General features: G+C 40.0%; 1 protein-coding gene across 13 annotated transcripts in view; it reads right to left on the bottom strand.

Annotated features, from left to right (window-relative positions):
- CCDC171 (coiled-coil domain containing 171) overlaps window positions 1-27532 on the bottom strand; it is a 352484-nt gene that overhangs the window by 95949 nt on the left and 229003 nt on the right. For all 13 annotated transcript variants that reach the window (XM_004004388.6, XM_060409497.1, XM_042243466.2 and 10 more), the window contains one exon: window positions 156-287. In XM_004004388.6, the coding sequence (XP_004004437.1) occupies window positions 156-287 (132 nt within the window). The remainder of the gene's footprint in view (window positions 1-155; window positions 288-27532) is intronic.

Below are 27532 nucleotides of genomic sequence, written 5' to 3'. Positions count from 1 at the left end.
ACATAGTGTTACATGACAGAAGAAAAATGAGGACAAATTATTTGCATCTCCTTTAAGTTAGTCACAAGACTTTGAGGCTTCTTCCATTCTCCCCAGTAAGTGCAATTTATTTTTCTACATGTGTCAGTAGCAAACAATGTTATTTAGACTCTAACCTGGCACGCTACAACCTCTGGCCCGCCCTTGAGCCCCTCCATTGCAAAGGTCTCCAGGTGCAGTCTGGGTAGCTGCAGGGTGAAGTCATTCCTACTTGCCGCAGTCCGTGACAGCGAGATCTGATCTCTGACCTAAAGGGAAAAAAATAGCATCAATGGTAATTCCCCTTCAGACACATTAACTGGGATGAACTGGGTCCCCTTGAGCCCACTGAGTGGACTTGCATTGATCGCTAGACCTGAAATCCATGAATAAATTTAGGACTAATTGATTTTTCGTTGCAAATAAATCTCTAATTCAGAGTGCTGGGGGAGAATGTTAAGAAGAAAAAGCATCCTCCTGCTTGAAATGAGCAGAGGGAAGAAGAGTCGCTGGAGCTCTTCTGATCAAGAGGTTTCGAATTATTTTTTCACTGTTCCACCCTCAAAAGAAAAAGGAAACAAGGAAAAACAAGCCCACACGAATCAAAAATAAATAGCAATCTCTTACTTATTCACACTCTCTTAATAACATATGTAATTTAACCAGTATTAATGGGTATATATTAAACAAGATAGTTATTAGGCACTAGTCTGCGACAAGACAAGTTCAGTATGTACTCTAGGATAAAAACAAATATGTTCAACACAAGGAGACTTAAAAATACACTAGCAAGAGGTTTGTTTGCCCTCTTTACTCTTATTAAATGTGAATCTTAATGATTAAATACATATAAACCAACTTGGTCATATGACTTCTAAATAAGATAATGGATAAAATCAGTAGTGTTTGTACTATACTTGAAGTGTTCAGAAAGGTAACAATACAAACACATCACAGATCTGATATGGGAAAAATACCAATTCGCAAGCTAGTCTCTGCATCACATGCAGTTGATATTACACTGCCACCTTCTGGACAAATGAGAAATACTCACTATATAATATGAATAAAAGAACATGTTTAGAAACAAGTATTTTCATTTTTAATTTCCAAATTTCGTAAAAGCCTCAAAAATTCCACAGTTTAATTTTAAGATCAGTAGGCTCTCATCTTTAATCACATAGTTTAATGATAAGAGTTTTCATATGTAAGCATATTTCCTAACTTTTCTTATGCCTGAACAGGTTTTAAAATTTTATCTCTTTGACATTGTGTCTTTGATAAATAGTATACAACTAGCTTAAAGTCACAGGACAAAATGAGTTTTTACGAGGTAGTAAAGGTCAAGAATGGGGAGAATCATCATTGTTGAAATACCTGTATTTATATCTCTAGTTTTATCTTAGCAACTTCGTATATACCTTGGTAATAATAAATGATAGGACCCCTCACCTTCATTTTTCTATTCCACTTGGGTAGCTTGTAAAACTGTTTGAATTATTTCTTACTTTATGAATGAACTATCATACAACATAAGGTTTCCTTAAATCAGCAAACATACACAAACACATGACGACATCTTTCATAGTTTGTGCTAATCCAGGCTATAAACATCCTTATCGTCTTAAGTTGAGCTGAAGAATTTCTGCCAATAACTGCATGTCAAAGTATATGCTGTAAAACATACACTATAATGCAATTTGTATAATATTGTGAGTACAATATTCATACCAGAGCCCCAATACAGAATGCATATTTATCTGTAACAAACACTTTCTAGTCTTCAGTTAGGATGAAAATGCTTTTAACTCACTTAACAAAATAAATCACATTTTACAAATGCCTTTGCTTTAGGTTTTATATTCTATATGCATGGACACCTTCTCTTGCTCTTTTTTTTTTTTTTTTTTTTGTCACCAATCTGCACTCAGATAAAAGAAAACATTAATGTGGATTAAGGTACTGAGAATTTATCAACATCAAACCACTAGTGTTTTGCCTTCTACCCTTCTGAACAACAGTCAATAGATCTAAATATTTTACTGCACCCTGGCCAATTCATTGTTTGATGTTTAAAAACTCACCCAGAATCAAAGAAAATTTATTAAATTTGAGCCCCCAAATGAGATACTATTAGCTTTGAAAGTCAAGTTTAACTGCGATATTGATGATTCTCTTTTTTCTGTGACAAAATTCACTAGGGAAATCCTGGATGTCAAAGTACAAAAGCAGATTGCTAATATGGGCAAAGGGTGGGAGGGCAGGGGGAGGGGGGGCGGCTATGAGCAACCTAGGTACAATCCACAACACACTCCAGGCACTGGAGGTCCTTTAACCCGATTAATATCAGGCATCATACTTTATCTGTGAAGCTTGACATACAGGAACAGTAAGCCACATTGTATATCCTCTAAATAAACTTTCTGAACAACATTAAGCAGGGGCATCTGGCATTTAAAACTGTGATTTATTGTCAAATTAACATTTTCACTACAACATTATTTAATTTGCCAAACGAAGTAACTCTTCGTATTTGTATGCGATAGGGAAAAAAATCAAAATGCAGTTGTTTTGCTAAACTTAACGATGGGCATCACAATTACAACATTATTTGAATAGCATGCATGTGTTAATACTCTCATTTAATTATAAATTATCTGTTGAACGTTGGCAGTGCCACAAAGAGACAGTGCCCATGATATATAACAGAAATAAACTCACAAATATTTCTACTAAAATATGCGAGGTTTTTTTCCCACTTTTATATTAAATCAAAACTTTGAAAATAGGCACACTAAAATGTTCACCAAGTATTTCAAGAAAAAGTTTTTTTTAAGTCTTGATAAAGGATTGACCAGGAATTCTTTTATTTTAATAGATAAAGGGAGTGAATGCATCATGTTGAAAGAATATAAAACAGTGACACTAGGGCTAGTGAAAAGCTAACAGTGCAGCAAAGAGCAGGAGAGAAAGACTGCAATGAACAGCAAAACTAAAGGAGAGAGGGGAATGGCTCAGAAAGAATGCAAAAGGCAAGTCTGAATAAGGATAAACAAGGAACAGTTCAGCACAGAACAGTAAGGAAAAAGACTTTCACCTTACCGCACTAAATTTGTTCACGAGAAAAACAGAATATGCAGGCTGAGAACAAAGTGACTACGAGCAGAAAAGACAGAGGCAGGGTTTCTTTAGGAAATACTGCCCGCTGGATACAAAATGGTCCCTTCAAAAATGAGAATTTAAAGTAAATTTCTTTACTGTCAAAAAAATTTTTTGAAGTAACAATATTAAAACAATAAAACTGTTTCTCATCCTACTAGGAAAATTAGGTTCACCTTTTAAAATAAAGATTTTAGTGTGAATTAGGATTAAAACAACCATCACCTGTCCATGGATTAAATTATAATTTCAAATTTAAAATTAATTGGAAATCATAATTTCAAAAGCCAGCCTTTAATTCTGCTACAGTATATCATTATTCATCCTATAATTAGATTCTATATTCTTTTTACTCTGGTTTATTTCTAGATATGAATAACATATATATAATATTTTTCTACTTTAAAATGACTAACACTTCATTTTAACATAAGTTTTTCGAAGAACTTCACAGTATAAATCTCAATTGCAAAATTGTATACATTTTTCTAACTTCCTATAAAAACTGTATAATTTTATAATATTTTCACAAAGACTAAAGGAAACCATACCCATATTACTCCATACTAAAATTTTGATTTTTAGAAAATGCAGTTTACTTTCTCCCTTTCTTGTTACCTACTTTCAGAAAGCAGATATTTCTCATAGATGTGCCATAAGAAACAAGAGAAACAGAGGCAAATAACACAAAATAAATGAAACTTAACAAGTTCAAAACACCGTTAAGAAATATTTATTTTATTGCAACAATTTAGTTCCAGATTTAAGTAATTCTTAAGCTCTATCCTATACTGTTTCTATTCCTCTGATTAACCTTTTCTCTCAAGCCAATCTTTCCTAATTTTCTGTACTCCTGCTAACACTCAAAAAACTATTTCTGCTAGATACATCCACTATAAAATTAAACTAGTCATTTTTAGAAAAACATTCAATTCCTAAAATAAGAACCTGCATCTTTTATCACACACAACTATAAAGACTTTGGCACCCAATGTTCCAGCTATTTTTTAAAATTCATGAAATATGATACTAGTTGTGTTTTTACCAATAGAATACCCAGGAAAAAGCAGTAAGGGTTGTTGATGAAAAACTCAGATACACTTTAGAACACATGTAAGAAGATGTATACAATGTCTGAATCTTGAATGCCTGGGAAAAGTAAATGATAATCAGGCCTGCCTGAAATTTCATTTGTTCCAATCCATTAAAGCCTCCGATACTTCAAAATAAACCTTACCAGGGAGATTCCCGTCATATACAGATCTCAACAATATTTCCCGCAACTCCCACCCTTATCATCCTGTGGGAGTTTACTATGCCTCTATTCCCCACCTTCCTTTTTCCTACCTCCTCTCCTGTACTTCCTTTCACTTCCATTGATTCCTCATCACTTTCCCTTCTCTCTTTATCCTATTTTTCACCATATACACCAGAGCAGCCTCTGTATTCTTTTTCATCTTATGCCCTAGAGAGCAGAGTGCAGTTGGCATACTACAGCTCAAGGACCGAATCCAGACCACCGCCTGTTACTGTAAATAAAGTTTTATTGGAACACAGCCACACCCACTCACTTAGCTATTGTCTTTGGGGGCTTTCCAGCTAAGAGGACAGAGTTGAATAGTTGAGACAGAAACCATATGGTCCACAAAGCCTAAAATATTTACTATCTGGCCCTCTACAGAAAATGTTGGCCATTCCCCTGCCTCAGAGACATAGCAAGAAAGACTACATTTTTCACCATCTATAAAAATTTTTTTAGTGACCACATCTCACCAGAGAATGTATGAACAATTTCTAGTGAGTAAACCTTATACCACTAACATATAGGACGCAATCTCATAGATACTTTCTGGCTTCTTTTTTCAAGTTTTACATAGTCTGATAGATAACTTGACTGGGTCTAACTTTCCTGGCACAAGTGATCACCACTCTAATAACTAAACTACAGAAAATTTGGTTAAACAAGTAGCACAGGCGTCAGTTCAGTTCAGTTCAGTCTCTTAGTCGTGTCCGACTCTTTGCAACCCCATGAATTGCAGCACGCCAGGCCTCCCTGTCCATCACCAACTCCCGGAGTTCACTCACACTCATGTCCATCGAGTTGGTGATGCCATCCAGCCATCTCATCCTCTGTCATCCCCTTTTGCTCCTGCCCCCAATCCCTCCCAGCATCAGAATTTTTTCCAATGAGTCAACTCTTTGCATGAGGTGGCCAAAGTATTGGAGTTTCAGCTTCAGCATCAGTCCTTCCAAAGAACACCCAGGACTGATCTCCTTTAGAATGGACTGGTTGGCTCTCCTTGCAGTCCAAGGGACTCTCAAGAGTCTTCTCCAACACCACAGTTCAAAAGCATCAGTTCTTCGGCGCTCAGCTTTCTTCACAATCCAACTCTCACATCCATACATGACCACTGGAAAAACCATAGCCTTGACTAGACGGACCTTTGTTGGCAAAGTAATGTCTCTGCTTTTGAATATGCTACCTAGGTTGGTCATGACTTTCCTTCCAAGTGTCTTTTCATTTCATGGAGATCTTTTGTAAAGAGAGAGAGAAGGGAATTCACCAGTATGGACCATATGCTCTGCAATAACACTAGCAACAGAAAGACCCTATACACATGGAGGTTCTCAGTGAGCATGTGATCAAATATGAACGTCATTCCAAACTCACAAATTCTACGAGGTAGTAGGGAAGCGAGGATAACCAAAAAACATGATATGTGTCCAGTGACAGAAGCAGGGATTAAAGCATATCATCACAGCAGAAATGGCATTCATAAGTTAGACAGTGATAACTAAATGGATATTTCCCTCTTTTGCCTTTTCTTTAGTTAGTTCATGAAATGGATAGAGTGTAGTACTGTTCTTATTAGTAACAATACTGCTAGCACTTCCAAAAGTACTTCATACTTTTCAAAGTACTTCATACTTTTCAAAGTACTCTCCACACTATCACACTTCATTCTGCCATCCACCTTGTGAAAGAGCTACTGCCATCCCTAATATGAGGAAATTGTGTCCAGTGCTCCTAGCAACACATAACAGTGCCTCTGAGTATCTACAATGACAGTTAACAGATGAGCAAATTGCTCAAGATCCTGTTACTCCTTCCATTTCCCTACCTAAAAGTCAACACCATTTTATTTTTCCTTCTCTTTGTCCCTTGTCTGGCAGGCTTAGCAAAAATGTGTGTCATAAAAGTAGTTTTGTGGTCAGCAATGAAGATTGTTATTGAAACAACCTGATTTTCCTCAGTAGTTTCATTGGACCTATGCGCATTTTTCATTCATTCATGTATTTTCTCCCTGACCCTTCAACACACACACAATTACCATACTGAGAGACAGGTACCTGTGAGCAATCTTCCTTATACAATGGCCGTAATCTCACTTGGAAGATCCCCAGACTACAGGGTCCCAAGGTATGTGCAGCAGCTCCTGCTGTGCTCCTTTCCCACGGGATGGAGACCCTGGCCTAAGCAGCAGAAGCAGGCACTCTGTTGGCACTGCAGCAAGCGCAGAAACCCCTCCTTTGAAAAGAAGAAAGTGAGAAACCAGCCTGCTTTTGCTGCAGGTTATTTAATCTAACCTCCAACTCCAGAGCAGAGCCAGAACTCTCTCTGCTGTCACCAGAAAAAAAAAAGCCAAAATCTACCACGACCACAACCACCCCATACATTATTGTTCCATCCCAATTATGGAACTAGAAAACTGATCTCTTGAATCAAATTATCAAGCTGGGCTACATCCCAATTAAGGATCTGAAAAACTGAACCCTCAAATCAAATTATCAACCTGGAAAATAGGATGATATAATCACAGACATCGTATAAAGGCACTAGGCAGGATGATAAATCTGAGGCGTAGGTTATATACCACAGACTGCTCCTTGCAGATAGATTACTGTGACCTTGATCTATTTAAACAAACAGAAAACGCATACTTGAGTACAGAAAGATGTATTTATGAATTGTTGAGTTCTCCACACAGAGATATTTTCTTCCCTAGGGCAAACTATTCCAAAGGGTAAAGACAGATACACACTAAATTAGTTATTTAGATGTGCTTAAGCTAAAAGCTGGTAAGCACATGGACACGACATTCCGTGGTCTCTTATCTTTAGTTTGTCAAGGTTTTTAAATCCCTCTTGAGCTGAAGTACCATTTTTAGCTTGACTAGGTCAGAATGACACTGAACAACATGAATGATGACACACAAGACAGCTATATGGACAGAGCTGCCATCAGCAAGCCAGCTGTGCTAACACCTGTATGTCTTGCACAGCTGATCTTCAGAATCAGGATCAAGAAACCGAAAATGGAAACAGGTTCAAAGATCATAAGTATCATAAGTAACATTTAGAGAGTCATTAATAAGTCACTTAAAACTGGGTTATTAGAGGCATATGATCATGTTTCAACTTTAAAATAATTGTCAGCTTTATTAATTAAAAATTACTCTATGGTCTTTGTATTCCACATAAATGATCTAAAAATTAAAAAGCAAAGTTAACTATGTATTACCAAATATTCTCATTCACATTTTTAAGGTAAGAATCACATGCAAAGATGTGGCCACTCAGAATCCTCACCTGTTACATTCTCTTTGACTCAATTCTACTCTAAAATTTTTCCTAACAATAGAAGTTATCATCTTTCCATTTCATAGGAATCAAATTAGTTGCTACCTATAAAATTTGTTGCCAGTGTATCTCTCTTTCCTAGAGACATTTTTATCATTGAATCTAGGCTTTCTCCTCTAGATCTTGATTATGCAAAGTAAATACACATGCTGTTTTCAGCAATCAAAAAATGAAGACACGGGACTTCCCTGGTGGTCCAAAAATTAAGACTCTATGCTCCCAATGCAGGGAACCCAGGTTCCATCCTTGGTCGGGGAACTAGATTCCTTGTGCCACAACTGAGATCCAGCACAGTCAAACTAAATAAAGTAAAATTTAAAAATAATTAATAAACAAAAAATGAAGACAACATCAGCAAGACTTCCACTGGAATCTGGACGTAGTTTTAGTTGTGTTTAGAGACTGGGCAATGGTAAAAAAGTTTGACTCATGCAACAAACCTTCATCAAGTGCCTACTGGATATCAAGCACTATGACAGATGCTGAGCATATAAAAATTAAGGAGACAGAACTCCATTCCTCAAAGACTTCAAATTCCAGTGGCATAATTAATCTCTCAAAATGTATGTCCTAGCCTTCCCATTTATCCATAATGTCTTGTTTCTCCTGTCAATTGCTATACCACCTTCTTTATTTGCCAGAAGATTTATGTTAATCAATCTCAAACCTTTATCTTTAGCTCTGACTTTTCCCCTGAGGTCTAGACTCTCATATCCTGCTGATCACTCACTCCATGATACCTTAAACTCAGTATTTCCAAAACAAAACTCATCGTCTCCCTTTTCTTCGCTAACAAAAAAGGGGGGGGCGCAAAAAAAGCCTGTTCCTCTTTTTGTTTTCCAACATTAATCATACTGTCCATCTTGGGAACCACCCTTCCCTGCCTTTCACCTTCCCATTTTCACTAAATAGGCTTCATATCCTTTCTTCTGACACCACTCATCGTCACTATCTAGTCTCAAATCTTCACCAGTACTCATCTAGCCTACAAACTCATGTTCTTCATGATTTCATTACCAACTTCACTATTCACTATTTATGGCCTGCAAAGGTGCCTCCCAAAGCCCCACTTTAGTAAGGAAATCTGACCACATTACTCCTTATCTCAAACCTTAATTGTCTCCCTGCTCCACAATAAAGATCCAAGTGTCTTAAAAATGACAAAAAAAAAAAAAAGTTCTTCCATTACCTGGCTGCCACGTGTCTCATTCAGCCTCATCTCCTGCACTCTCCTTGCACTTAATGCTGCACTGAGGCCATCTGGCCATTCATGCTTCCATGCACCTGCACATTCTACTCTCTCTGCTGAAATGCCCTTCTCATCTTTCCTCACACTTCAAAGCCCCATGCAAGCTTTAATTTTCTTCCAAGAAATTTCCAGCCAACCCTTGGGTTTTCTAAGTATTCTTCATAGATGAATACCTATCTAAATGGATGTGGAACTGCATCTATTGGGTACATATTTACCATAGTATACTGGAATTATACCATCTCTATGGCAACCCACTCCAGTACTCTTGCTTGGAAAATTCCATGGATGGAGAAGCCTGGTGGGCTATAGTCCATGGGGTTGCAAAGAGTCGGACACGACTGAGCGGCTTCATTTTCACTTTTCACTTTCATCTTGAAGAAAGAAACAATGAGATATATACACATATGTTGTTGTGATTGTTATTTGTGCGTCTGTTTGTTTCCCCAAAGGCTAGTACAGTTTCTGGCCCATAATACACATTCAAAAAGCATTTGTATAGGGGAGAACAAGAGGGTGGAAGAGTAGATGGATGTGGAGTACATCTCTCTCCACGGATACATCAGGATACACCTTCAGACATAAAAGTGCATGCAGAACACCAGCTGAGAGCAGAGAGGAGTACCTGACCAGCAGAAAAGAATATATAGACACACGCAAAACTCGGTAGGATGAAGGAACTAGGGGGAAAATCAGGAGTGTTAATAGGACTGGACCTGCCCTCAGAGGGTGGGGGAACTGAAGCAGGGGTTGGATCCCCACACTGGGGCAACTGTCTGAGTCAGAGAAGAAACATCTAAGGCTGAGAGTGAAATAGCTGATGTGTGGCAGCCTAAATGGAATGAGAATCAGACAGTCCTTGCCACAGCCGTACATACAGAGATGTAGATCCCCTGGAAGGTGCAACAGCTGGGAGCTGGAGTTTAGGGATTATGGCGCAATCTCAGGGTGGGCTGCTGTTGACTGCAGAGAGACAGACCGAGGGGATGTGAGGGAGGAGACTGTGGTGGGAAATGCCTGTGGAGGAAAGCTGGTCAGCCATGGAAGCAAGGTGATACTGCTGAGTCACGTGTAGGGGGTGGAGCCATCACCATAGCCTCTCTCTCCCCACACGCCAGCACTGACAGCTGAACAATAGAGAGACTGGCCCATCAAACACCTGAGGCACTGAACTATAGAGTAGGACCCCAGCCGGGGGGGGCCCTCTATGTGCCTGACACACTGAACAACAGAGAAAGATCCCAGGCAAGGGAGCCCTCTAAGGGCCTGAATGAGCGGAGCTACGGAGAAAGACCGGTCAAGAGGCCTTCTGATTGCCAGCTACAAGAGGCTTGAAAAAAGACTCTGATAGGGCCATAACTCCTACGGCAGAGGCAGTCTGTATCCCTGCACACTTGGTGCCGCCAAGGTCCCCACAAGCCAAGCAGCTGCGCCACCATACTGCTCAATTCTCACTGGGGTAGAGCTGCCACAGACAAAACAAGTCTTGTGTCTATGCACACAGGGTAACTTCGGTAGTGTCCGACTCTTTGCAACTCTATGGACTATCAGGCTTCTCTGTCAGGGAGGCGGGTTCTCCAGGCAAGAATACTGCAGCATATCGGCCAATACTGGCTGCCATACCCTTCTAGAGCACTGCATTTCCTGCTGCTCTAGCCTCCAATTCCCCTGAGTACCTGGTGCTGCCAGAACCCCTGAGACCCAGGAAGCTGCACCACCTCCACACCTGCCCCCCCACCAGGGGCAAACCCAAGTCCTCCAGGGCAGCCTCAGGAGCAAACCCCAGTGGACGACCCACAGGCAGAGGTGGAAATAAAACCACAATTGAAACCCAGGGGCAGTGCGACTAAGGGAGAAGACTCAAAACCTTTCCACCAGCTGTATAAGCTGCAGATTAAATCCACACGATCAACTGGGCAGACTGTGTGTCTATGGAATATATAAAAGGTCATTGAGAGCTCCCACAAAAGAAAACGCACTAGTTCTGATAGCTGTGGATATTGGAGGCAAGAAAATATAGGAATAGGACCAGATTAGAATTTGAGCTGCCCCCACAACAGGTCCAGAGAACAGCACAGTTTTGGAGGACATCCTAGGGAGGTGAGGTGGACTGTGACTCCCAGCGAGGGAAAGGACTCTGACAGCAGTGACTCAAGAAAAACATTTATTATTCTTACGTTTTGACTTGTTCTGTAGATTCTTTAGGATTTTTCTTTTTTCTCCTTTTTATCCCCCTCTGTTGTAGCTGTCGATTTTAATGGCACTATGAAATTTAATTAACTTCTGAGCCTTTTTTTCATTTTTCTCTCAGTCACATTTTTATTACTCTTATAAACCCTGCCTCTACGTTGGGTTCTGGGGAGTTTCCTTTTTTCTCTTTCTTTTCTCTTTTTTTAATTTTAATTTTTAAACCTATTATTTTTACTACATTTATTCCTTTGCTTTTCCCCTTGTTCTTCTGCCCTTGTAGTTAAAATTTGATGTATATAAACCTTCTTCAACTACCTCTATTAAACTTTGTATATCTGTTCTTTCTATCTTTCTTTTCTTTCTTTCTTTCCTCTCAATATATTTGTTAATATTATTTTCACAGCGTTATTCCCAAATTGGAATCATGCTTTAGTTTTGTCTTCCAGTTTGTGATTCAGTTACTTTGGTTCAGGTAGATATAATTTTTAGTTTCCTTTGTTTACTGGGTCAATCTATCGTACTTTATTTCTGTTGGACTGTTTTGACTTTGCTCATGGGTATATATATTTATGTGTATATTTCATTCTTTAAATTATTATTTGCCAGATTTTGTACTGCCATTTGTCTGGGTTCGTCTTTGGTTTATGAATATTTGTTTTAATCTCACTTAATGCTGTAACAAAACACTTATGGAATCTTCATTCCTGACCAGAGATCAAGCCCTGAGCCTTTGGAGTGGGAACACTAACTCCAAGACTCTGGACTACCAGAGAACTAGCCCTCAGTTCAGTTCAGTCGCTCAGTCATGTCCGACTTATTGTGACCCCATGAATCGCAGCACGCCAAGCCTCCCTGTCCATCACCAAATCCCGGAGTTCACACAAACTCATGCCCATCAAGTCAGTGATGCCATCTAGCCATCTCATCCTCTGTCGTCCCCTTCTCCTCCTGCCCCCAATCCCTCCCAGCATCACAGTCTTTTCCAATGAGTCAACTCTTCGCATGAGGTGGCCAAAGTATTGGAGTTTCAGCTTTCGCATCAGTCCTTCCAATGAACACCCAGGAGTGCTCTCCTTTAGAAAGGACTGGTTGGGTCTCCTTGCAGTCCAAGGGATCGCAACAGTCTACTCCAACATCACAGATCAAAAGAATCAATTCTTTGGCGCTAAGCCTTCTTCACAGTCCAACTTTCACATCCATACATGACCACTGGAAAAACCATGGCCTTGACTAGACAGACCTTTGTTGGCAAAGTAATGCCTCTGCTTTTGAATATACTCTCTAGGTTGGTCGTAACTTTTCCTCCAAGGAGTAAGTATCTTTTAACTTCATGGCTGCAATCACCAACTGCAGTGATTCTGGAGCCCCCAAAATTAAGTCTGACATTGTTTCCACTGTTTCCCCATCTATTTCCCATGAAGTAATGGGACCAGATGCCATGATCTTCATTTTCTGAATGTTGAGCTTTAAGTCAACTTTTTCACTCTCCACTTTCACTTTCATCAAGAGGCTTTTTAGTTCCTCTTCACTTTCTGCCATGAGGGTGGTGTCATCTGCATATCTGAGGTTATTGATATTTTTCCCAGCAATCTTGATTCCAGCTTGTGCTTCTTCGAGCCCAGTGTTTCTCATGATGTACTCTGGGTATAAGTTAAATAAGCAGGTTGACAATATACAGCCTTGACGTACTCCTTTCCCTATTTGGAACCAGTCTGTTGTTCCATGTCCAGTTCTAGCTGTTGCTTCCTGACCTGCATAGAGGCTTCTCAAAATGAGGTCAGGTGGTCTGGTATTCCCATCTCTTTCAGAATTTTCCACAGTTTACTGTGATCCACACATTCAAAGGCTTTGGCATAGTAAATAAAGCAGAAATAGATGTTTTTCTGGAACTCTGTTGCTTTTCCCATAATTCAGCGGATGTTGGCAATCTGATCTCTGGTTCCTCTGCCTTACTAAAACCAGCTTGAACATCTGGAAGTTCATGGTTCACGTATTGCTGAAACCTGGCTTGGAGAATTTTGAGCATTACTTTACCAGCATTACTTTACTACATCTATTTCTGCTTTATTGACTATGCCAAAGCCTTTGACTGTGTGGATCACAATAAACAGTGGGAAATTCTGAAAGAGATGGGAATACCAGACCACCTAACCTGCCTCTTGAGAAACCTCTATGCAGGTCAGGAAGCAACAGTTAGAACTGGACATGGAACAACAGACTGGTTCCAAATAGGGAAAGGAGTACATCAAGGCTGTATATTGTCACCCTGCTTATTTAACTTATATGCAGAGTACATCATGAGAAACGCTGGTCTGGAAGAAGCACAAGCTGGAATCAAGATTGCCAGGAGAAATATCAATAACCTCAGTTATGCAGATGATACCACCCTCATGGCAGAAAGCGAAGAGGAACCAAAAAGCCTCTTGATGAAAATGAAAGTGGACAAAGTTGGCTTAAAGCTCAACATTCAGGAAACAAATATCATGGCATCCAGTCCCATCACTGCATGGGAAATAGATGGGGAGACAGTGGAAACAGTGTCAGACTTTATTTTGGGGGGCTCCAGAATCACTGCAGATGGTGACTGCAGCCATGAAATTAAAAGATGCTTACTCCTTGGAAGAAAATTCATGACCAACCTAGATAGCATATTCAAAAGCAAAGACATTACTTTGCCAACAAAGGTCTGTCTAGTCAAGGCTATGGTTTTTCCTGCGGTCATGTATGGATGTGAGAGTTGGACTGTGAAGAAAGCTGAGCGCCAAAGAATTGATGCTTTTGAACTGTGGTGTTGCAGAAGACTCTTGAGAGTCCCTTGGACTGCAAGGACATCCAATCAATCCATTCTGAAGGAGATCAGCCCTGGGATTTCTTTGGAAGGAATGATGGTAAAGCTGCAACTCCAGTACTTTGGCCACCTCACACAAAGAGTTGACTCAGTGGAAAAGACTCTGATGCTAGGAGGGATTGGGGGCAGGAGGAGAAGGGGACGACAGAGGATGAGATGGCTGGATGGCATCACTGACTCGATGGACAGGAGTCTGAGTGAACTCCAGGAGTTGGTGATGGACACGGAGGCCTGGTGTGCTGTGATTCATGGGGTTGCAAAGAGTTGGACACAACTGAGCGCTGAACTGAACTGAACTTACTAGCGTGAGAGATGAGTGCAATTGTGTGGTAGTTTGAGAATTCTTTGGCATTGCCTTTCTTTGGGATTGGAATGAAGATTGACCTTTTCCAGTCCTGTGCCCACTGCTGAGTTTTCCAAATTTGCTGGCATATTGAGTACAGCACTTTCACAGCGTCATCTTCCAGGGTTTGAAATAGCTCAACTGGAATTCCATCACCTCCACTAGCTTTGTTCGTAGTGATGCTTTCTAGGGCCCACTTGACTTCACATTCCAGGATGTCTGACTCTAGATGAGTCATCACTCCATCATGGTTATCTGGGTCGTGAAGATCCTTTTTGTACAGTTCTTCCATATATTCTTGCCACCTCTTATTATCTTCTGCTTCTGTTAGGTCCATACCATTTCTGTCCTTTATTGAGCCCATCTTTGCATGAAATGTTCCCTTGGTATCTCTAATTTTCTTGAAGAAATCTCTAGTCTTTCCCATTCTGTTGTTTGCATCTATTTCTTTGCACTGATTGCTGAGGAAGGCTTTCTTATCTCTCTTGCTTTTCTTTGGAATTCTGCATTCAGATGCTTATATCTTTCCTTTTCTCCTTTGTTTTTGCTTCTCTTCTTTTCACAGCTATTTGTAAGGCCTCCCCAGAGAGCCATTTTGCTTTTTTCCATTTCTTTTCCATGGGGATGGTCTTGATCTCTGTCTCCTGTACAATGTCACGAACCTCCATCCATAGGTCATCAGGCACCCTATCTATCAGATCTAGGCCCTTAAATCTATTTCTCACTTCCACTGTATAACCTAAGGGATTTGATTTAGGTCATACCTGAATGGTCTAGTGGTTTTCCCTACTTTCTTCAATTTAAGTCTGAATTTGGCAATTAGGAGTTCATGATCTGAGCCACAGTCAGCTCCCGGTCTTATTTTTGCTGACTGTATAGAGCTTCTCCATCTTTGGCTGCAAAGAATATAATCAATCTGATTTCAGTGTTGACCATCTGGTGATGTCCATGTGTAAAGTCTTCTCTTGTGTTGTTAGAAGAGGGTGTTTGCTATGACCAGTGCATTCTCTTGGCAAAACTCGCTTAGCCTTTGCCCTGCTTCATTCTGTATTCCAAGGCCAAATTTGTCTGTTACCCCAGGTGTTTCTTGACTTTCTACTTTTGCATTCCAGTCCCCTATAATGAAAGGCACATCTTTTTTGCATGTTAGTTCTAAAAGGTCTTGTAGGTCTTCATAGAACTGTTCAACTTCAGCTTCTTCAGAGTTACTGGTTGGGGCGTAGACTTGGATTACTGTGATATTGAATGGTTTGCCTTGGAAAGGAATAGAAATCATTATAACCCTCAGTTCAGTTCAGTTCAGTCGCTCAGTCGTGTCCGACACTTTGCGACCCCAAGAATCACAGCACGTCAGGCCTCCCTGTCCATCACCAACTCCCAGAATTCACTCAGACTCATGTCCATCGAGTCCGTGATGCCATCCAGCCATCTCATCCTGGGTCGTTCCCCTCTCCTCCTGCCCCCAATCCCTCCCAGCATCAGAGTCTTTTCCAATGAGTCAACTCTTCGCATGAGGTGGCCAAAGTACTGGAGCTTCAGCTTTAGCATCATTCCTTCCAAAGAAATCCCAGGGTTGATCTCCTTCAGAATGGACTGGTTGGATCTCCTTGCAGTCTAAGGGACTCTCAAGAGTCTTCTCCAACACTACAGTTCAAAAACATCAATTCTTCAGCACTCAGCCTTCTACACAGCCCAACTCTCACATCCATACGTGACCACAGGAAAAACCATAGCCTTGACTAGATGGACCTTAGTCAACAAAGTAATGTCTCTGCTTTTGAATATACTGTCTAGGTTGGTCATAACTTTCTTCCAAGGAGTAAGCGTCTTTTAATTTCATGGCTGCAGTCACCATCTGCAGTGATTTGGGAGCCCCAAAAAAATAAAGTCTGACACTGTTTCCACTGTTTCCCCATCTATTTCCCATGAAGTGATGGGACCAGATGCCATGATCTTCGTTTTCTGAATGTTGAGCTTTAAGCCAACTTTTTCACTCTCCTCTTTCACTTTCATCAAGAGGCTTTGTAGCTCCTCTTCGCTTTCTGCCATAAGGGTGGTGTCATCTGCATATCTGAGGTTATTGATATTTCTCCTGGCAATCTTGATTCCAGCTTGTGCTTCTTCCAGTCCAGCATTTCTCATGATGTACTCTGCATATAAGTTAAATAAGCAGGGTGACCATATACAGCCTTGACGTACTCCTTTTCCTATTTGGAACCAGTCTGTTGTTCCATGTCCAGTTCTAACTGTTGCTTCCTGACCTGCATACAGATTTCTCAAGAGGCAGGTCAGGTGGTCTGGTATTCCCATCTCTTTCAGAATTTTCCACAGTTTATTGTGATCCACACACTCAAAGGCTTTGGCATAGTCAATAAAGCAGAAATAGATGTTTTCCTGGAACTCTCTTGCTTTTTCCATGATCCAGCGGATGTTGGCAATTTGATCTCTGGTTCCTCTGCCTTTTCTAAAACCAGCTTGAACATCAGGGAGTTCTCGGTTCATGGATTGCTGAAGTCTGGCTTGGAGAATTTTGATCATTACTTTACTAGCATGTGAGATGAGTGCAATTATGCGGTAGTTTGAGCATTCTTTTGCATTGCCTTTCTTTGGAATTGGAATGAAAACTGACCTTTTCCAGTCCTGTGGCCACTGCTGAGTTTTCCAAACTTGCCGGCATATTGAGTGTAGCACTTTCACAGCATCATCTTTCAGGATTTGAAACAGCTCAACTGGAATTCCATCACCTCCGCTAGCTTTGTTCGTAGTGATGCTTTTTAAGGCCCACTTCAGTTCACATTCCAAGATGTCTAGCTCTAGATTAGTGATCACATCATTATGATTATCTGGGTCATGAAGATCTTTTTTGTATAGTTTTCTGTGTATTCTTGCCACCTCTTCTTAATATCTTCTGCTTCTGTTAGGTCCAGACCATTTCTGTCCTTTATCGAGCCCATCTTTGCATGAAATGTTCCCTTGGTATCGCTAATTTTCTTGAAGAGATCTCTAGTCTTTCCCATTCTGTTGTTCTCCTCTATTTCTTTGCATTGATCACTGAAGGCTTTCTTGTCTCTTCTTGCTGTTCTTTGGAACTCTGCATTCAGATGCTTATATCTTTCCTTTTCTCCTTTGCTTTTCACCTCTCTTCTTTTCACAGCTATTTGTAAGACCTCCCCTAGGGAGTGTCAAATAGTGAGAACTCATGCAAAGAAAACGGCTAGAACACAAGACCCTGCATCACCTAACCACCAGTAGCATGCTATGCTACTCATCTAAACACAACCAAACAGAAATTAAAGCCAATCATTATCAGCCAGGATTATCACCTCACTCAGCCTTGCCCATCAGAGGAAAAACAAACAAACAAACAAAAAACTCAGCCCAAATCTCACCCTATATGAAGCTTAACCAAACCACTGGACCAATCCTTAAGTGAAGTGAAGTCACTCAGTCGTGTCCAACTCTTTGTGACCCCATGGACTTAGTCTACTACGCTCCTCCGTCCATGGGATTTTCCAGGCAAGAGTACTGGAGTGGGTTGCCATTTCCTTCTCCAGAGGATCTTCCTGACCCAGGTCTCCCGCACTATAGGCAGATGCTTTACCGTCTGAGCCACCTTGGACCAACCTTAGGAAGGCAGAAATCAAAAGACCTTGAAGCCTGAGAAAAGGAGACCTCAAACACAATAACTTAAAAAAAAAAAATGAAAAGGCAGAGAAATAGAAAGCAAATGAAAGAAGAAACTCTAAATACAGAATTCCAAATAAATGAAGAAGAAATTGGCAAATCACCTGAAAAAGAATTCAGAATAATGATAATAAAGATGATCAAAAACCTTGAAAACAAAATGGAGAAAATGCAAGAATCAATTAACAAAGACCTAGACGAAATACAGAATAAACATACAGAGAAAAACAACACAATTACTGAAATTAAAAATACTCTAGAAGAAATCAATAGAAGAATATCTGAAGCAGAAGAACTAATCAGTGAACTGGAAGATAAAATGGTGGAAAGAAAGTGAAGTTGCTCAGTCGTGTCCAACTCTTTGAACCCCATGGACTGTAGCCTACCATGCTCCTCCCTCCATGGGATTTTCCAGGCAAGAGTACTGGAGTGGGGTGCCATTGCCTTCTCCAGAGGGTCTTCCCGACCCAGGGATCAAACCTGGGTCTCCCAAATTGTAGGCAGACGTTTTACCATCTGAGCCAGCAGGGAAGTCTAAAATGGTGGAAATAACTTCTAAAGAGCAGAATAAAGTAAAAAGAATGAAAAGTATGAGGACAGTCTGAGACCTCTGGGACAATATCAAATGCACCAACATTCGAATTATAGGGCTCCCAGAAGCAAAAGAAAGGATATGAGAAAATTTTTGAAGAGATTATAGTTGAAAATTTCCCCAACATGGAAAAGAAAATAGTCAATCAAGTCCAAGAGGCACAAAGAGTCCTATACAGGATAAACCCAAGGAAAAACATGCCAAGACACATACTAATCAAGCTAACAAAGACTAAACACAAAGAACGAATATTAAAAGTAGCAAGGGAAAAGCAACAAGTAACATACAATGGAAATGCCATATGCTTAACAGCTGATCTTTCAGCAGAAACTCTGCAGGCCAGAAGGGAATGGCAGGATATATTTAAAGTACTGAAAGGGGAAAATCTACAACCAAGATTACTGTACCTGGCAAGGATCTCATTCAAAACTGATGAAGAAATAAAAAGCTTTTGAGACAAGCAAAAGTTAAGAGAATTCAGTACCACCAAACCAGCTTTACAACAAATGTTAAAAAGACTTATATAGCCAAGAAACACAAGAGAAGAAAAAATATCTACAAAATCAAAGCCAAACAATTCAGAAAATGGCAGTAGCAACATTTGTATCAATAATTACTTTATGTAAATGGATTAAATACTCCAACCAAAAGACACAGACTGGCTGAATGGATACAAAAACAGACCCATATATACGCTGTCTACAAGAAAACCACTTCAGACATAAGGACACATATAGACTGAAAGTGAAAGAATAGAAAAATATATTCCATGCAAATGGGAAAAGAAAAGAACGCTGGAGTAGCAATCTTCATATCAGACAAAATAGACCTTAAAATAAAGATTATAAGAGACAAGGAAGGACACTACATAATGATCAAGGGATCAATCCAAGAGGAAGATATAATAATTGTAAATATCTATGCACCCAACATAGGAGCACCTCAATACATAAGACAAACACTAGCAGACATAAAAGCAGAAATTGACAGTAACACAATAATAGCAGGAGACTTTAACACCCCACTCACACAATGGACAGATCATCAAAACAGAAAATTAATAAGGAAACACAAGTTTTAAATGATACATTAAATGAGATGGATCTCATTGATATTTTCAGGGCATTCCATCCAAATGCAGAAGAACACATCTTCTTCTCAAGTGCACATGGAACATTCTCCAGGATAGACCACATCTTGGGTCACAAATCAAACCTCAGTAAATTTAAGAATTTTAAATCATATCAAGCATCTTCTCTGACTACAACGCTAGGAGACTAGATATCAACTGCAAGAAAAAACACTATAAGAAACACAAATACATGGAGATTAAACAATGCAATTCTAAATAACCAACAGGTTACTGAAAAAATTAAAAAGGAAATAAAAAAATTTCCAGAAGCAAATGACAATGAAAACACAACAACTCAAAACCTTTAGGATGCAGCAAAAGCAGATCTAAGAGGGAAGTTTATAGCAATACAATCCTACCTCAAGAAACAAGAAAAACATAGAATAGACAACCTAGCTTTACACCTAAAACAACGGGAAAAAGAACAAACAAACAAACAAAAAAAACCCCTCAAAATTAGTAGAAGGAAAGAAATTATAAAGATCTGAGCAGAAATAAAAAGAAATGAAAGAAACAATAGTAAAGATTAATAAAACTAAAAAGCTGGTTCTTTGAGAAGATAAACAAAATTGACAAATCTTTAGCCAGACTCATCAAGAATAAAAGAGAGAAGAATCAAATCAACAAAATTAGAAATAAAAAAGGATAGGTTACAACAAATAATGCAGAAATACAAAGGATTATAAGAGACTATTATGAACAACTATTTGGCAATAAAATGGATAACCTGGAAGAAATGGACAGATTCTTAGATAAGTTCAATATTCCAAGACTGAGCCAGGAAGAAATAGGAATTATGAACAACCCAATTACAAGCACTGAGACTGAAGCTGTGATCAAAAAATCTCCCAAAAAACAAAAGCCCAGGACCAGATGGCTTCACAGGAGAATTCTATCAAACATATAGAGAAGAGCTAAAGCCTATCCTTCTAAAACTCTTTCAAAACACTGCAGGGGAAGGAACACTTCCAAACTCATTCTACGAGGCCACCATCACCCTGTTACCAAAACCACACAAAGACAATACAAAAAAAGAAAACTACAGGCCAATATCACTGATGAACATAGATGCCAAAATTCTCAACAAATTTTAGCAAACAGATTCAGCAACATATCAAAAAGCTCATACACCATGATCAAGTTGGCTTTACTCCAGAAATGCAAGGATTCAATATATGGAAATCAATCAATGTGATATAGCATATTAACAAACTGAAAGATAAAAACCATATGATAATCTCAATAGATGCAGAAAAGCCTTTGACAAAATTCAGCACCCATTTATGATTAAAACTCTTCAAAAAATGGGCATAGAAGGAACCTATCTCAACATATTTAAGGCCATAAATGATGAGAATAATGTTTGCTGTAGGCTTATCATTTATGGCCTTAAATACGTTGAGATAGGTTCCTTCTCAATAGTGAAAAACTGAAAGCATTCCCCCTAAGATCAGCAACAAGACAAGGGTGTCCACTTTCACCATGACTCTTCAACATAGTTCTGGAAGTCCTAGCTATAGCAAGCAGAGAAGAAAAAGAAATAAAAGGAATCCAGATCAGAAAGGAAGAAGTAAAGCTCTCATTATCTGCAGATGACACAATACTGTACTTAGAAAACCCTAAAGATAGTATCAGAAAATTACTAGAGCTAATCAGTGAACTTAGCAAAGTTGCAGGATAAAAAATCAATATACAGAAATCACCTGCATTTCTATATACTAACAATGAAAAATCAGAGAAATTAAGGACTCAATCCTATTCACGATTGCAACAAAAAGAATTCAATATCTAGGAATAAACTTACCTAAGGAGACAAAAGAACTATACACAGAAAATTATAAGACACTAATGAAAGATATAAAAGATAACATAAACAGATGGAGAGATATGCCATTATCCTGGGTAGGAAGAATCAATATTGTGAAAATGACTATATTACCTAATGTAATCTACAGATTCAATGAGATCCCTATCAAGTTACCAAGGACTATTTTCACAGAACTAGAACAAAAAATTTCACAATTCATATGGAAACACAAAAGACCCCCAAATAGCCAAAGCAGTCTTGAGAAAGAGGAATGGAGCTAGAGGAATCAGGCTTCCTGACTTCAGATTATACTGCAAAGCTACAGTCATCAAAACAGTATGATACTGGCACAAAAACAGAAAGACAGACCAATGGAACAAGATAGAAAGCCCGGAAATAAAGCCATGCACCTATTGATACTTTATTTTTGACAAAGGAGGCAAGAATACACAACGGGGCAAAGACAGTCTCTTCAATAAATGGTGCTGGACAGCTACATGAAAAAGAATGAAATTAGAACACTTCCTAACACCATACACAAAGATAAATTCAAAATGGGTGAAAGACCTAAATGCAAGACCAGAAACTATAAAACCCTTAGAGGAAAACATAGGCAGAACACTTGATGACATAAACCAAAGCAAGATCCTCTATGACCCAACTCTTAAGAGTAGTGGAAATAAAAACAAAAGTAAACAAGTGGGACCTGATTAAACTTAAAAGCTTTCACATAGCAAAGGAAACTATAAGCAAGGTGAAAAAACAACCCTCGGAATGGGAGAATAGCAAGTAAAACAACTGACAAAGGATTAATTTCCAAAATACACAAGTAGCTCATAAAACTCAAGACCAGAAAAACAAACAACCCAATCAAAAAGTGGGAAAAAGACCTAAACAGACATTTCTCCAAAAAAGACATACAAATGGCTAATAAACACATGAAAAGATGCTCAACATCACTCATTATTAGAGAAATGCAAATCAAAATCACAAGGAGACATCACCTCACACTGGTCAGAATGGCCATCATCAAAAAGTCTACATACAATAAATGCTGGAGAGGGTGTGGAGAAAAGGAAAAACTCTTACATTCTTGGTGGAAATGTAAATTGATATAGCCACTATGGGAGACGGTATGGAGATTCCATAAAAAACTAGGAATAAAACTACCATATGACTCAACAATCCCACTCCTAGGCACATAACGTGAGGAAACCAAAATGGAAAAAGACACATGTATCCCACTGTTCATTGCAGCACTATTTACAATAGCTAGAACATGGAAGCAACCTAGATGTCCATCGACAGATGAATGGATAAAGAAGTTGTGGGACATACACACAATGGAATATTACTCAGCCATAGGAAGGAATGCATTTGAGTCCGTTCTGATGAGGTGGGTGAACCTAGATCCTATTATACAGAGTGAAGTGAGTCAGAAAGAGAAAGATAAATATCATATTCTAACACACATATATGGAGTCTAGAAAAATGGTACTGAAGAATTCATTTACAGGGCAGCAATGGAGAAACAGACATAGAGGATAGAATTATGGACATGGGGAGAGGAGAGGAGTGGGCGAGATGTATGGAAAGAGTAACATGGAAACTTACATAACCATATACAAAACAGATAGCCAACAGGAATTTGCTGTATGGCTCAGGAAACTCAAACAGGGGATCTGTATCAACCTAGAGGGGTGGGACAGTGAGGGAGATGGGAGAAAGTTTCAAACAGGAGGGTATATATGTAGAACTATGGCTGATTCCCTGGTGGCTCAGATGGTAAAGCATCTGTATACAATGCAGGAGACCCGGGTTCGATCCCTGGGTTGGGAAGATCCCCTGGAGAAGGAAATGGCAATCCACTGCAGTACTATTGCCTGGAAAATCCCATGTACAGAGGAGCCTGGTAAGCTATAGTCCATGGGGTCGCAAAGAGTCGGACACAACTGAGCGACTTCACTTTCACTTTCATGGCTGATTCATGTTGAGTTTTGACAGAAAACAACAACATTCTGTATAGCAATTATCCTTCAATTAAAAAATTAATTAAAAAGAAAAAATAAATAAAGCATTTGTAGGACTCAGATATTACAAGAAGACAATCATTAGGACTCAAATATTATTTATAGTAAATATTGTGTTTTAGGGCTTCTCTGATAGCTCAGTTGGTAAAGAATCCATGTGCAATGCAGGAGACCAGGTTTGATTCTTGGGTTGGGAAGATTCGCTGGAGAAGGGATACGCTACCCACTCCAGTATTCTTCAGCTTCCCTTGTGGCTCAGTTGGTAAAGAATCTGCCCACAATGCAGAAGAACTGGGTTCAATCCCTGGGTTGGGAAGATCCCCTGGAGAAGGTAGAAGCTACATACTCCAGCATTCTGGTCTAGAGAATTTGATGGATAAGACTTTATTATATATAGAGAGAAAAAGATGGCGGAGGAATAGGATGGGAAGACCACTTTCTCCCTCACAAATTCCTCAAAAGAACATTTCAACGCTGAGCAAACTCCACAAAACAACTTCTGTAGGCTGGCAGAGGACATCAGGCAACCAGAAAAGCAGACCATTGTCTTCAAAAACAGGTAGGAAAAAATATAAAAGACGAAAAAGGAGACAAAGGAGGTGGGGAGGGAGCTCCGTCCCAGGAAGGGAAGCCCGTCCCGGGAAGGGAATTTCAAGAAGAGAGGTTTCCAAACACCAGGAAACACTCTCCCTGCCGAGTCTGTGGCGAGCCTTGGAAACACAGAGGGCAACATAACAGGAAGCAAAAATAAAGAAATAATTAAAACCAAGAGATTACAAGCCCACCAGTAACTCCCCCAGTGGAAAAGCAGCACAGACGCCTGCATCCGCCATTGGGAAGTAGGGGCAGGGCAGGGACGCACGGGAGGCGCGGGCTGCAGTGCTTTGTAAGAATCCGGCAGGAACGCCCCACGCGCAACCAGAACGATCTAACTTGGGCTAGCAAACCAGACTGTCGGATAGCTACCACACGAAAAGCTCGAACATAAGACACCGCAAGGACTGAGCACAGAACAAAGGACGGAACGGAAAAGCCGGCTGCAGACCATCCCCCGCCGGGGACAGGCAGCCAGAGCCGTAAGGACTGGAAAGGGGCAATTGCAGACCCGGAGAGACTTTATTTACGTAACTGCAAGCAGGCTTCTTCGCTAAGACTTCTGGGGGTGCTGGACAGTCACAATCTGCCTCACAGGGGGCGCCAGCGGTCCACCCAGAAAGCTGAGCAGCAGCGGCAGAAAAGGAGACAAGCTGCGGCGATCGCGCTCGCCAAACTCCTGAGCTACTCGGACCTGGGAAGGGCACAAAGCGCAGTCCCAGCCGAATCTGTGCCTCTGAGGGCTGCCTGAGCGCTGAACCTGAGCGGCTTGGACCGGGGAAGTGGACGCAGCCTAGGGCCGGCCCCAGACGGTTCCCGGCTGAGCATCGTAGAGCCTGAGTGGTTTGTGTGCCACGAGAAGGGACAGGTCAAGTGGGGCTGAGACACTGTGTGCACACGACAGTGCTATTTGTTTGCAGCATCCCCCCTCCCCACAGCGCGACTGAACTAGTGAGCCTAAAAAACCAGCAAACAGAAGAAGTTAAACAGAGGGAACCACCTTGGAAGTGATCCCACACGGCCCACAACAACAGAGAAGAGCCAGTTATTTTTACTATTTTTAAAATCATTCCTTTTTTTTTTTTCTTTTTGGGTTTTCTTTTTTTTTTTTTAATTGTTAAGTCTTCTCCTCTAATTTTTATTTCTATAAGCTACTATTACTATTTTTTTTAAAAAAAAAGAATTTTTTTTTTAAGGCAAACACCATATATAGTCTTTGGATGGTTGTTGGTGGTTTTTTGGTTTATTTTTTGTGTTTTTTGTTGTTGTTGTTGTTGTTGTTGTTGTTTTTAATAATTCTCGTTATTTTTTTTTCTTTCTTCCTTTTTCCTTCTGCTTCTTTTCATTAATATTGTATTTTTGAAAATCCAACCTCTACTCTAGATTTTTAATCTTTGCTCTTAGGTTTTTGTTGTCAATTTTGTACATTTAAAAACCCAAACTTCACTACCCAAGTTCACCTGAGAGCGAGATTACTGGCTTGACCACTCTCTCCTCCTTTGGACTCTCCTTTTTCTCCACCAGGTGGCCTCTGTCTCTTTTCTCCCCCATCTCTTCTCTATCCAACTCTGTGAATCTCTGTGTGTTCCAGACGGTGGAGAACACCTAAGGAACTGGTTACTGGCAGGATTTGTCTCTCTCCTACTCATTCCTCTCTCTTATCCTCCTGGTCACCTCTGTCTACTTCCTCCCTCTCCTCTTCCCCGTATAACTCCGTAAATACCTCTGAGCGATCCAGACTATAGAGCGCACATAAGGAAGTGACTACTGGCTAGCTTGCTCTCTCCTCTTTTGATCTCACCGCATCTCATTCCAGTTACCTCTAACTACCCTCTCCCTCTTCTCTTCTCCTTGTAACTCAGTGAACCTCTCTGAGTGTCCCTCAATGGGGAGAAACTTTTCATCTTTAACCTAGATGTTTTATCATCGGTGCTGTATAGATGGAGAAGTCTAGAGGCTACTGTAAAAATAAAACTGAAAACCAGAAGCAGGAGGCTTAAATCCAAAGCCTGAAAACATTAGAGAACTCTTGAATTCAGGGAACATTAAGCAATAGGAGCTCATCAAATGCCTTCATACCTACACCGAAACCAAGCTCCACCCAAGGGCCAACAAGTTCCAAAACAAGACATAGCACTCAAATTCTCCAGCAACACAGGAACACTCCCCTGAGCCTCAATATACAGGCAGCTCAAAATTATCCCCAAACCTTTGATGTCTCATAACCCATTACGAGTCACTCCACTGCACTCCAGAGAGAAGAAACCCAGCTCCACCCCCCAGAACTCCAACACAAGCCTCCCTAACCAGGAAACCTTGACAAGCCACTGATACAACCCCACCCACAGTGAGGAAGCTCCATAATAAAGACAACTCCACAAATTACCAGAATATAAAAAGGCCACCCCAAACGCAGCAATATAACCAAGATGAAGAGACAGAGGAATACTCAGCAGGTAAAGGAACAGGAGAAATGCCCACCAAACCAAACAAAAGAGGAAGAGATAGGGAATCTACCTGAGAAGGAATTCTGAATATTGATAGTGAAAATGATCCAAAATCTTGAAATCAAAATGGAATCACAGATAAATAGCCTGGAGACAAGGATTGAAAAGATGCAAGAAAGGTTTAACAAGGACCTAGAAGAAATAAAAAAGAGTCAATATATAATGAATAATGCAATAAATGAGATCAGAAACACTCTGGAGGCAACAAATAGTAGAATAACAGAGGCAGAAGATAGGATTAGTGAAATAAAAGATAGAATGGTAGAAATAAATGAATCAGAGAGGAAACAAGAAAAACAAATTAAAAGAAATGAGGACAATCTCAGAGACCTCCAGGACAATATGAAACGCTCCAACATTCGAATTATAGGAGTCCCAGAAGAAGAAGACAGAAAGAAAGACCATGAGAAAATCCTTGAGGAGATAATAGTTGAAAACTTCCCTAAAATGGGGAAGGAAATAATCACCCAAGTCCAAGAAACACAGAGAGTTCCAAATAGGATAAACCCAAGGTGAAACACCCCAAGACACATATTAATCAAATTAACAAAGATCAAACACAAAGAACAAATATTAAAAGCAGCAAGGGAAAAACAACAAATAACACACAAGGGGATTCCCATAAGGATAACAGCTGATCTTTCAATAGAAACTCTTCAGGCCAGGAGGGAATGGCAAGACATACTTAAAGTGATGAAAGACAATAACCTACAGCCCAGATTACTGTAACCAGCAAGG

This window comes from Ovis aries, chromosome 2, assembly GCF_016772045.2.
Source record: "Ovis aries strain OAR_USU_Benz2616 breed Rambouillet chromosome 2, ARS-UI_Ramb_v3.0, whole genome shotgun sequence".
Classification (NCBI taxonomy): domain Eukaryota; kingdom Metazoa; phylum Chordata; class Mammalia; order Artiodactyla; family Bovidae; genus Ovis; species Ovis aries.
This window is presented reverse-complemented; position numbering and strand designations above follow the sequence as displayed.